Source organism: Eretmochelys imbricata, chromosome 2 (assembly GCF_965152235.1).
Source record: "Eretmochelys imbricata isolate rEreImb1 chromosome 2, rEreImb1.hap1, whole genome shotgun sequence".
NCBI classification, from domain to species: Eukaryota; Metazoa; Chordata; order Testudines; family Cheloniidae; genus Eretmochelys; species Eretmochelys imbricata.
The window spans coordinates 185690139-185702519 of NC_135573.1; the positions used below are offsets into that span (position 1 = coordinate 185690139).

The 12381-nt window shown below is 41.7% G+C and overlaps 1 protein-coding gene across 15 annotated transcripts in view; it reads left to right on the forward strand.

The window, feature by feature from the left end:
• The window catches only part of CLASP2 (cytoplasmic linker associated protein 2), a 276272-nt gene that overhangs the window by 228169 nt on the left and 35722 nt on the right, over positions 1-12381 (forward strand). For all 15 annotated transcript variants that reach the window (XM_077811095.1, XM_077811084.1, XM_077811089.1 and 12 more), the window contains 4 exons: positions 2368-2511; positions 8138-8244; positions 8919-9072; positions 11338-11566. In XM_077811095.1, the coding sequence (XP_077667221.1) occupies positions 2368-2511; positions 8138-8244; positions 8919-9072; positions 11338-11566 (634 nt within the window). The remainder of the gene's footprint in view (positions 1-2367; positions 2512-8137; positions 8245-8918; positions 9073-11337; positions 11567-12381) is intronic.

Here is a 12381-nt window from a genome sequence, read left to right on the forward strand (position 1 = left end):
TTCTCTGGAGGCTAGCATTCAGTGCTCCAGAATCTCAGTTGTGTTTTGAGTTTTATTTTGGGTTTGTTTTTGTTTTTTTTAATGAAAAGTCTCTAGCAACCTAGTTTCAAAGGTCAAATTTTTAAGGGCAATAGTACATAAACCAAAGCAGTGATATGTGCATCAATATACAGCCAGCCTGAAACAATAGTTGCGAGAGGGGTGGTTTACTATGAAGCAAAATAATGATGAATTAAACATCAAAATTGATAACTCTTTGATTGGTGGTCAAAGCATGTAAGAAAAAAAAACAGACAATCACATTATGAAAATCTGCTGTGAATGTAGCTCCACCTGAGACACCAAAATAAAACTTCATTTGTGGGCAGACCTTGGGAATATCATTTTTATTTCCCAATTTGACCCCCGATTATAGGAACATGTTGACACATGCTGCTTCTCAAAGTCGCCTTCAGTAGCCAAATGTGCATAATTAGAAGCCACACTACCTCGAGATGGCAGGATATGAGCCTTATAGTGATGGGCTCTGTACAAGTATAAAATACAGTTCTACCCCAGAAAGCTAAAATTCTAAATCATTTTGAATGATGCCTGGGGGTAAGGGCTTAGAATACAACAGAGAAGAGAGAGGAGATAAGAGTGACAGTGATAACACAAGGTTACATATAAGATTAGCAACAGGTACAATCTGGAAACTTTAGAGTTCTGGGGGGATTTATGTCTCAACTGGCAAAGAGATCAGTGAATCACTTCTAGTCTAACCAGTTAGGAGTTGATGAATCTGTCAGTTTCCCTTTGTTTTTTATTAACTCAAATTGCATTGAAGTGAAGAGACTAGGACAGGAATGAGAAAGAGATTTAAACATGTAGCCATTCATCAGTGAAGAGCAGTTGTTCACAGCAAATTTATGTTTAAGATTTTAATATTTTACTTAATTATATTTAAACACAACCATGAATATGTGCTGATGTATGTTTTCAATGTTAGCTTTCCACTTAATTTAAAGTTACTACAGTTCATTACTCTGGAGAGAAAAAGAGAGAAATAAATATCTGAAAGAATTTTCTAAATTACTTGTTTAAATATTTTGGTACTTAAGCAAGTTGTCTATCATTTTTTCAAACATTAGGCGCTTGTTCTGTCCAGTGCATGGCAGACCTTGTTGGTGAGCTGATAGATTTAAGTAGTTAATCTGGAATCAGCTTCATACCAGAATTAAAATATTAAATAAGTCTGTGTAATTCAACAATATCCTGCCTTTCATTGATATGTGACTGGCCTCTTGCCACACTGACAAACCTTTTGGCCTCTCTAATCAGCACTGACTAAATTGTGTAAATGATACTAAATCAGCTAAAAAAAAGTTAGCTAAAAAATACACTGCATAACTAATTACATTCTACTGTCATTAAAGAGATGTGCTTTTGATACAAGACAAGGAAAACAATTTTAAAACACCAGTTTAAAAACAAGTATTTACTCTCTAAATGGGGGGAGGATCTATAAATTGCCTAACTAATAAAAACTTAAAATCAGAAAAATTATGCAGCAAGGCAGATGCTCCAATATTAATATTTCAAATTTTACTTTTAATCTTCAAAGTGTTTTCCAATTTGCTAAATTAATTCTAATGACATTTACCTCACAAGGTTATTGTTCATTTTTTATAGATAAGGGAAACTGAGGAAGAAAGAGTTTAAATAACTCCCTATGTGATCTTGGGGGAGTCTGTGTAAGTTAAAGACCTATGATCAGACCACAGAACTATGCCTACTGTTCTCCAGGTTAACACATCTATTTGCTAAATTTTAAAATAAAAAATAAGGATTCTCAGTTGATAAACTTGTGGGTCACAACCACCTGAGAGCTCACCAGAAAGTTTCTGGGGAAGAGGCAGATATAGCAAGCTGGCTCCCATCATGTCTGAGGTATACTGCTAAATATGAGTCTTCTGTCATTTGGAAATGATTCTGTTTTAATGCCAAAATCACTTATAAGTCATTATGCCATTTTCTTTGTCATTTCATTTGTCTGTTGTTACGAGCACAAAGCACTCTGGGAGAATATCTCAAAATGACTTGTTGCTAGGAGGATCATGGGAAGTAAAAGGCTGAGGATTCCTGACCAGAGTCATCAGTGTGTGACCAGCAAATGTCCATTGTTGGTTTTTTAATCATGTCTGCCGATACCTTTATTCTTGAAGTTTTTATCTAATTAAAATAGGTAATCAACATTGCATTTCTTCCATCATTTTTGATTACTCCTTTCTCTGGAATCCATACTGGTCAAATAAAGCAATTTTCAATATCTAATATTTTTAAAACAAAAATTCACATATAGTTTTCATTAATATTTTTTTGCTCTAGGCTGCACAGTCAGTGCTGATTGCCCTATTTGAACTAAATACCCCAGAGTTCACAATGTTACTGGGTGCTTTACCAAAAACATTTCAGGATGGAGCAACAAAGCTTCTCCACAACCATCTCCGGAATACGGGCAATGGTGGTCAGGTATTTACACTTCTTTTTTTTGGCTCTGAAGTTACTGATACATACTTTCATCTTCATCTTAATATAGGTTGTTCTTCTTCCTGGGCTTGCTCATATCAATTCCAAGTAGGTGTGCGTGCGCTGCGTAGAGTAATCAGAAGACTTTCCTCTAGCCATACCCGTCGGGTCGGCTGTGGAGCCCCCTGGAGTTGTGCCTTCGTGGTGGTGTATATAGGTCCCTGCCAACCCGCCGTCTCTTCAGTTTCTTCTTACCGCCCATGACAGTCTTTGGAGCTGCGTTTTTCTCGATCCTCTAGTGGTCTTTCTCTTTGTATCTGTAAATAGTTTACTTAGTGTTAGTGTTTCAAGTAGTTTTTATAGTTAGATATGTTTCTGTTGGGGTTTCCCCCACTGCAGGTCCTGCCAGAAGCCTATGCCCATGGTGACCCCAACAACTCTTGCTTAAAGTGCTTGGGGAAGGCCCAACAGACCAACAGGTACAAGATTTGCCAAGATTTCTGCCCAAGAACCAAAAAGGAGAGAGACTTTAGGTTAAAACTACTCCTCATAGAGTCATCTCTCCATCCTCAGCCGGCACAGCCCACATCGGACTCAAAATCTAAGGAGGCAAAGAAGCTGAACCTCTTTGGCTAAAAGGTCTACTCTAACAGAGGGCTCCAGCTTCAGATTTCCAGCCAGCCACTACAATTTCAATTCTTGGAACACTCTCTGACTAAGTTTAAAGAGTTGCTTCCAGCTGAATCCCGGTCAGAGTTTAGGGTCATCATCAAAGAGGGCAAGGTTATAGCAAGGACCTCATTGCAAGCCACACTTGACTCAGCAGACTCGGCAACCCGCACGAAGTCAACCAGTATAGCCATGTGAAGGAGCTCGTGGCTGCACAGTTCAGGCCTCCCACATGAGGTCCAAAAAACAATTCAGGACTTGCCCTTCAATGGATCAGGGCTGTTCTTGGAGCAAATGGACTCTGAGCTCCAGTCTCAAAGACTTGCAAGTGACATTAAAATCTCTTGGCACCATACATTAGCCCCACAAAGGAAGCATTTCAAACCTCAGCGTCCCCCATGCTTCTGCCCAACTCATCCTAGACAGGATTACAACAGGAGGCAGGGCAGAAATAATAGGAGGAGGCCACCTCAGCCCTCTTCCACCCAGAGCCAGGGCTCGGTGAGGCAGTCTTCTGACCCCAAGCAAAACTTTTGAAGGCGCACCTGGGGGCAACCAGGCAAAATCCCGGATACTTTCCTCCATTTCATGAACTGTCTATCCCATTTCTACCATGCCTGGGCCCAGATCACCTTGGATCAATGTGTCGTATGCATGGTCGAATTGGGATATTCTCTCAAATTCTGTTCCATCCCTCCCACCCATCCCCCTTCCCTCTTCAGGGACCCTTCTCACAAGCAACTTTTCATACAGGAATTACAAACGCTCCTATAAGCTGGAACAGTAGAGGAGGTCCCTCAGAATTTCTGGGGCAAGGGGTTTTATTCCCAATATTTCCTAATCCCGAAAGCAAGGGCAGGCTCAAGCCTATTCTAGATCTGTGAAACCTCAACAGATTCTTGAAAAAGTTAGTTTTTCATGGTCTCCCTGGCTTCCATTATCTCCTCCCTGGATCTGGAGGACTGGTACGCCCCCCCTCAACTTGAAGGACACATACTTTCATGTGTCGATATTCCTGTCCCACAGGCGGTTCCTCCACTTTGTGGTCAACACCACCCATTATTTGTTTATGGTTCTCCCCTTCGAGCTATTGGTGGCCCGTTGGGTGTTCACCAAATGCATGTAGGTCGTAGATGCCTTCTTGAGGAGGCAACAGATACAAGTATTCCCATACCTAGATGACCTGCTAATCAAGTGCCGCACCAGAGCTCAGGTGGAGGAACATGTGAACCTCGTACGGTTGACTTTTGACAGGCTCTGGCTGATTCCGAATGTGACCCAGTCAACTCTAACCCGCACTCAGAGGATAGAGTTCATCGGAGCTCTCCTAGACTCGGGTCAAGCCACAGCAGTCCTTCCGGAATTACGTTTTCTGACCATGGGTGCCATTAGGGGGCTTACAATGATACCCCACTACTATGGCAAGAAATTGCCTGAAGCTGCTCGGTCATGTGGCTGCTTGTACGTATGTAGTTCAGCACGCGAGACACTGGCTCTACAGGCCTGGCTGGCCTCAGTATACAGGCCAAACCGAGACCACCTAGATACAATAGTCAGCATTCCTCCTTCAGTTATTGAGTCCCTCCTGTGGTGGCTCAACCCGCAAGCGGTGTGTGCAGGAGTACCCTTCTCCAGGCTCCAACCCTTGCTGTCTCTAGTCACGGAGGCATCGGCAATGGGATCAGGGGGCGGGGAGGGGGGCATACACTCTGGGCTTTCAGAACAAGCTGGCTGATCATCTCAGCAGGTCCCTTCACAATCATGAATAGTCTGTCCTTCCAAACGTCGTGATCAACATCTTCCAACGATGGGGGTTTCTCCAGATAGACTTGTTCTCAACAAGGCACAACAGAAAGTGTCAGCAGTTTTTTTCCTACCTGAATCACACCCAGGGCTCACTCACAGACGCTTTTCCCCTCACTTAGAAGGATCACCTGCTGTATGCATTCCCGCCCTTCCCACTTGTATACAAGGTCCTGCAAAAGGTCAATGATCTTAATAGCACCATCATGGCCACATCAACACTGGTTCACCTTGCTCCTAGGCCTGTCGGTGGACACGCCCATAACCTTGCCCCTGGTCCCAGTCTTGATCACGCAGGACCACAGCCACCTCCAGCATCCCAATCTAGAGTCTCTCCATCTCATGGCTTGGAAACTCCGTGGCTAAACCCCTGGGAGCTCACATGTTCAGACCTTGTTGGGGAGGTTCTCTTTGCTAGTAGGAAACCATCCACTAGAGCCACTTATTTGGCTAAGTGGAAGAGATTATCTATTTGGTCATTACAAAAGGAAACTCCACCTTTAGAGTCATCAGTTCCCTTTATCCTGGACTATTTACTACATTCGAAACAGCAGAGCCTGTCAGTATCGTCAATAAAGGTGCACCTGGCCGCTATCTCGGTTTTCCATCCCGATTTGGCTGGCCGGTCGGTTTTCGCTAATCCTATGGTTGGCTGCTTCCTCAAAGGACTAGATAGACTGTACCCTCCAGACAGCCAGTCCCACCATGGGATCTCAACCTGGTACTCTCAAGACTGATGGGTCCTCCTTTGAGCCCCTAGCAACGTGATCTCTTCTCTACCTTTCCTGGAAAGTAGTGTTCTTGGTGGCTATAACTTCAGCTAGGAGAGTTTCTGAGCTTAAGACCTTAACTTCTGAGCTCCCATATACTGTCTTCTATAAGGACAAGCTGCAGTTGCACCCCACCCACCTTTTCTCCCAAAGTTAGTTTCACAATTCCACGTGAACCAGGATATATTTCTTCCAGTGTTCTTTCCTAAGCCGCATGCTAGCAACTGGGAGTGAATGTTTCACTCCCTGGATGTCAGACAGGTGTTAGCCTTTTACATCAAAAGAATGAAACCATTTGGGAAATCAAGATAACTCTTCATTGAGATTGTAAAGCAAATGAAGGGGCTTCCAGTGTCTTCCCAAAGAATCTCTTCATGAATCACGGCCTGCATCAGGGCATGCTACAACCTGGCAAAGATACCTGCCCCCGCGCTGATGGCATATTCCACATGGGCCAGGCATCCTCAGTGGCGTTCCTAGCACAAGTCCCTATTCAAGATATCTGCAGGGCAGCGACGTGGTTATCGAGCCACACCTTTACATTGCACTGCGCCATGACGCAGCAGGCCAGAGACGATGCCGCATTTGGCAGAGCAGTGCCGCAGTCTGCGACCTGCTAAGCTCCGCTCCCTTCTCCTAGGAGATGCTTGGGAGTCACCTATTTGGAATCGACATGAGCAAGCACTTGAAGAAGAAAAAACAGTTAGCTACCTTCTCGTAACTTGTTCTTTGAGATGTTGCTCATGTCCGTTCCAAGGAGCACCTGCCTGCCCCTCTATCAGAGTACTCCGAAGAAACTGAAGAGGCGACGGATTCACAGGGACCTATATATACCGCCCTGAAAGCACAACTCCAGCAAGCTTCACAGCCAACCCGATGGGTACTGCTAGGGGAAACTCCTTCTGTCAACTGTGCACACGGCATGCGCACACCTCCTTGGAATGAACAAGAGCAACGCATCTCGAAGAACAGTTATGCAAAGGTAGGTAACTAGTTTTTTTTATTATAATAATAATAATTATTATTATTTTAAGTTTGGTTTTATTTATTTGCAAGTGGCTTCTAATTTGGAGTCTCCTTTAATTTATAGTTAACAATGTTATTTTAAAAAGAGGTGTGTATATATATTTCAAAAAGTTGAGAATTCTCAGCATTATTACTTTTAAGTAAACTGATCATGTTAGCTCTTGGTGCTCTTAACTTTCACAAACAGTAATATATCTCATGCCTATTTCTTTAGTTACTGAAATTACTTATATCTCGCTAGGTTTCAGGGTGGTATCCATGTTAGTCTCTACCAGCAAAAACGAGGAATCCTTGTGACACCTTAGAGACTAACAAATTTATTTGGGCAGAAGCTTTCGTGGGTTAAAACCCACTTCATCAGATGCATGGAGTGGAAAATACAGTAGAGAAGTATAAATACACAGCATATGAAAAGATGGGAGTTGCCTTACCAAGTGAGGGATCAGTGCTAGGGAGAAAATTCAATTAAGGTGGAAGTGGGCTATTCTCAACTGTTGACAAGAAGGGGTGGAAATCGCTTTTGTAGTGCTAATGAGGCCAGTGTAATCAAGGTGGCCCATTTTAACAGTTAACAAGAAGGTATGAGTATCAGCAGGGAGAAATTAGTTTTTGTAGTGACCAATCCACTCCCAGTCTTTACTCAGGCCTAATTTGATAGTGTCCAATTTGCAAATTAATTCCAGTTCTGCAGTTTCTCGTTGGAGTCTGTTTTTGAAGTTTTTTTGTTGAAGAATTGCCACTTTTAAGTCTGCTGTTGAGTGTCCAGGGAGACTGAAGTGTTCTCCTACTGGTTTTTTAATGTTATAATTCTTGATGTCAGATTTGTGTCCATTTATTCTTTTGCGTAGAGACTGTCCGGTTTGGGCAATGTACATGGCAGAGGGGCATTGCTGGCACATGATGGCATATATCCCTGGACACTCAATAACAGACTTGCTGATACTCACACCTTCTTGTTAACTGTTTGAAATGGGCCACCTTGATTACATTGGCCTCATTAGCACTACAGAAGTGATTTCCACCCCTTCTTGTTAACTTTTGAGAATAGCCCACTTCCACCTTATTTGAATTGGCTCGTTAGCACTGACCCCTCCACATGGTAAGGCAACTCCCATCTTTTCATATGCTGTATATTTATACCTCTCTACTGTATTTTCCACTCCATGTATCTGATGAAGTGGGTTTTAGCCCACGAAAGCTTATGTCCAAATAAATTTGTTAGTCTCTAAGGTGCCACAAGGGCTCCTCGTTGTTTTTATATCTAGCTAGCTAATCTCAGAACTTTTCTGGTGTTAAAAATTAAATATAACATAAATTTAAAAGGAAATATTATTTTTTACTAGAATACCATTTTTTCATAGGGGTCAATGGGAAGTCCTTTAACAAGACCTACGCCACGTTCACCAGCCAGTTGGTCCAGTCCTCTCACTTCCCCAACCAATACATCACAGAATACTTTGTCACCAAGGTAATATAAGGCTACGTTATAACTTTACATGATAACTTGGTGTTATGGGTTTTTTGTGTGTTCTCCTGAATTCCAAACCCATCAAAAAGTGCAGAAAGACTTTTACCCAGTTAAATCAACTACTGGATACTTAGAATAATCACTTATCAAAAACTATTAACTCGGACTAATCACCAGACAACTTAAAATTTTGGAGGGTAAAGGGCACTAACCAATGAAATGCTCTACAGCTTAACTGCCATTTCTACCAATCTAGAGGATTTCATAGGTCATGTTTTTGATGGTGATGGATTTAGTAGTTTGAAGTTTTAAATGTTAAAATTGTAGGCAAGTTCACTATAGTAGTTTATACTTTATATTTAATAGAGAAACTCTGCAGAAGCTCAAGGCATTAATACTTTCAGCAGTAGAGAATGGAGCAACAGTCTGCTTCCTCCTGCTGTTGTTCCTAAATAAGCAGACCCCTTGTTGGCCATCCAGTTCCACCACTTGAAGTCCCAAGTATCGGTCATTGGTGATCTCCTTATCAAAGGAGGGGAGGGGTGCCATTGAGAGGCAGCCACCACAGATCACACAGGAGTGTGGTTCCACTCCTGTGGCCTCACTCTCAGTAAAATACCAGAAAATAAATTGAACCTTTTATCCCCTTCTTCCATGTTTCCCTGGATCTACAGTGCATTCGATTATGACACAGAAAACATGAATTCTGAAGATATTTATAGTTCTCTTCGTGGAGTCACTGAAGCCATTCAGAACTTCAGTTTCCGTAGTCAGGAAGATATGAATGAGCCTGTGAAACGGGATTCCAAAAAGGACGATGGTGATTCAGTGAGTGTTTGAATGACAGCCAACGCGAGGAGCTGATTTAGTACAGCTGAATTATCTCTTTAAATGGATTTGTATATCAAGGGTAGAATTTTCAGAGCACCTAAGTACCATTTTCAAAAGTGCCGTAGGCCTTTAGGATCCTAAATCCTGTTGACTTTCAGTGAGACTCAAGCTCTTAAATGCCTATCCATGCTTATCAACCTTTTGAAAATGGGACTAAGGCTACTTAAGTGACTTAGGTGCTGTTGAAAATTGTACTCCTGGTCTTAAAGTAAAGTAACCTGCTTATGTTAGAGATGTCAAATTTTAATTACAAAAAGCCATGCTGCTAATCAAGTCTATGTAGAATGCCAGCACTTTAAAGCCTGTTGGACTATGGCTTTAGTTTTAACTTGCAGCTGCTTATTAGTGTTACCTGTTTTAGACAGAACGGTCTGCTTTATATTCTTGCTGTAGTACTGGAAGGAGACTGTATGATTTCTGTCCCTGAATAATGTCATTTGAATAAAATATGTACTTCATTAAATCTCTTCCAGAGAGCAAAACTTTGAGTAAAAAGAATTCTAGACACCTTTTGATGTGTGTCCCTCAAAAGGAGCAAGTCCAAACAAATGCTTTATAGTGTCTAAAAGCTGTGGGCAAAATTTTCAAACTTGGATGTCTATGGTTCTGAAACTCAGGCTCAATAGAACTGAAAATCAGGCTAATTATTTAGGTGCTTAAATATGGATTTAAGTACCTAACTTTAGGCTTCCTCTATGAAAATGTTGCTGTTTTTGTGTTCAGTTCAAACACCTAAGTCCGTTTTAGGCAATGTTCATACTCACCATTTGAGACAAAAGCTAAGCTTTCTGAGAATGAACACTTAGTTCACAGCAAAGTAGCATTTAAATCTATCCTGCACTAGCGTGCTGTGCATCTAGGAGTTTGTTTGGACCCTACTTCTGTGCACTAAAAGTTCCCTAGGGCAGTGGTTCTCAAACTTTTTTTTTTTGTGGATCACTTGAAAATTGCTGAGGGTCTCGACAGACCACTTAATGATCTTTCCAAATGTTGTTTGTACCAATAGCTAACTATTGCAAAGAGCTTTGGATAAAAGCACTATATAAGAAAAAAACTTAATAATAATTAGCCATTTACTGTTCTACAAATAAACGCACACAACTCATATTTTAATATCAGTAGTCTTACCTTTCTAATGTGATGAATGTGCCCTCTCTCCCCTGCTGTGGCAGCCCCCGAGCAGGGGCTGGGAAGGAGTGGGGGGGTCTCTCCCCCACCACAGCAGCCCCCAAGCTGGGGCTGGGAAGGAGGGCTGTCTCTCCCCGACAGCCGCAGCCCTGGAGCTGGGGAAAGTCACCTCTTTCTCTGGCCGCTGCAGCCCTGCACATCCCAAATTCCCCTCACCCCTTCTTCTCACCCCACTTCCCCCTCCCACCTACCCCATATTCCCCCCCCAAGGCCACCACCTCACCAAACATGTGCATCTTTTCCAGGGTCCAGGCACCTAATTAGCGGAGCCATGCCTGAGCGGCTCCACTAATTTGGTAGATGGCTCTTCATTCTCTTGTGTGCGGCCGCCCAGGCATGCATCTTAGAGGGAACTATCCACGGACCACCTGAATGGAGCTTGCGGACCACTGGTGGTCCATGGACCACAGGTTGAGAACCTCTGCCCTAGGATGCTCAATGCATGGCAGCAGGGTTCAGATGGACACTTAGTGAACGGCAAAGTAGTATAGGGTAGGTTTACAACTCAACCTGCTGCAATCTAAGTGTTCATTTACATAAGCCATAAGTGTTGAGAAACAATGAGCCAATTTAAGATGTTAGTTGGTACTCTGTGGCACCAATGGAACCTTGCAAACTTTGTAGCTTGTCTGATATTGTCTACATGAGAACTTAGCACACAGCAATTTTAGGGTGTGCATTTACAGCACACTGCCTACTCTGTACAACCCCCACATGTGGACACTGTTACTGTGTGCTAAGAGGGCCATCAAGCGCTTTAGCTTACTACCCTTTAGTGTACTGGATTTTAAAGTATAAAGAGCACTTTTAGTGCACAATAGGAGTCTCCACAAAAGAATTAGTGTAGAGTAGCCAGAGTGTGGTAAATTGACACCCAGCTTGCTGCACACTAACTTCCCTATGTAGAGAAGACTATTATTTGCTACTGTTAACCTAAGAGGAACAGTGAACTACAAAGTGAGTGAGATATTAAATATGTTTATGGGGAGGGGTGTTTTTATTTTTTCCTGGCAGATTTGCAGTGGCTCTGGAATAGCGGATCTAAGAGCAGGAGGTGGTGCAATTGATACAGGCCGAACAGCTCTTGATAACAAAACATCATTACTTAACACTATGCCTCCCCACTCTTCTCCACGTTCACGAGATTATAACCCGTACAATTACTCGGATAGTATCAGTTCTTTTAACAAATCTGCTTTGAAAGAAGCTATGTTTGATGATGATGCAGAGCAATTTCCTGATGGTAAGTTCTAGATTACATTCTTTGTTAGAGGGGAAATCATAAGATTTGTCTACATTTGTTGCGTATAGTCTTTAAGGTTTTCATGTAGTAAATAGAGGCTGAGCTAAATTAGCTATACAGAAAAGTATCTGAAGGAACCGGACTGCTGATGCAGTAAATCATGTTTTTCGGACTAGGTTTATTGAATTGCAAATCCTATCTGAATATTGTGAAAAGCAAGCAGTGTTACAAAAGCTATCAGACAGAATTGCAATGTAATGGAATACTCCAGTATTAATGTTCTTTCTCATAAATACAAAATTATAGGAAAAGTAAGGGACTGGAATAAGAGAATTGCTAACTGTAGCGTATACTGTATATTTGGACTTAAGTTGTAGTAAGTATATTTTAGTGTATGACAGTCCAAAAAGAAAAAAAAATTTGTAGATATGTTGCTTTATCTAATTTTTTTCAGTTTGTCAAGGGAAAAAAAGATCTTTGTGATTACCCAGTTTCTTTTTTCATTATGTAAAACTAGTTTTGGCTACAGATGAAAGATTAACAGCACAGAGTTTTGGTGGTGAAATATTTTTATTTGAAACACAAGTCTGGGATATTTTGTTGACTAAACATTTTTTTAAATGCAAGTGCTGAAAAAGGAGGCTGTAGTCAGACCATTTTGACATAGTTATTCAACTTGCTGCTTTATAAGCTTGTTAAGCTAAATTTTAATCTTTTCCAGTGTATTTTCTTGTAATGTTTATAACCAAATGTTTTATTTTGCATTTGTTTCCTTCACTCATTCTTTCTTGCTCATTTTTCTTCTCCAATTCTGT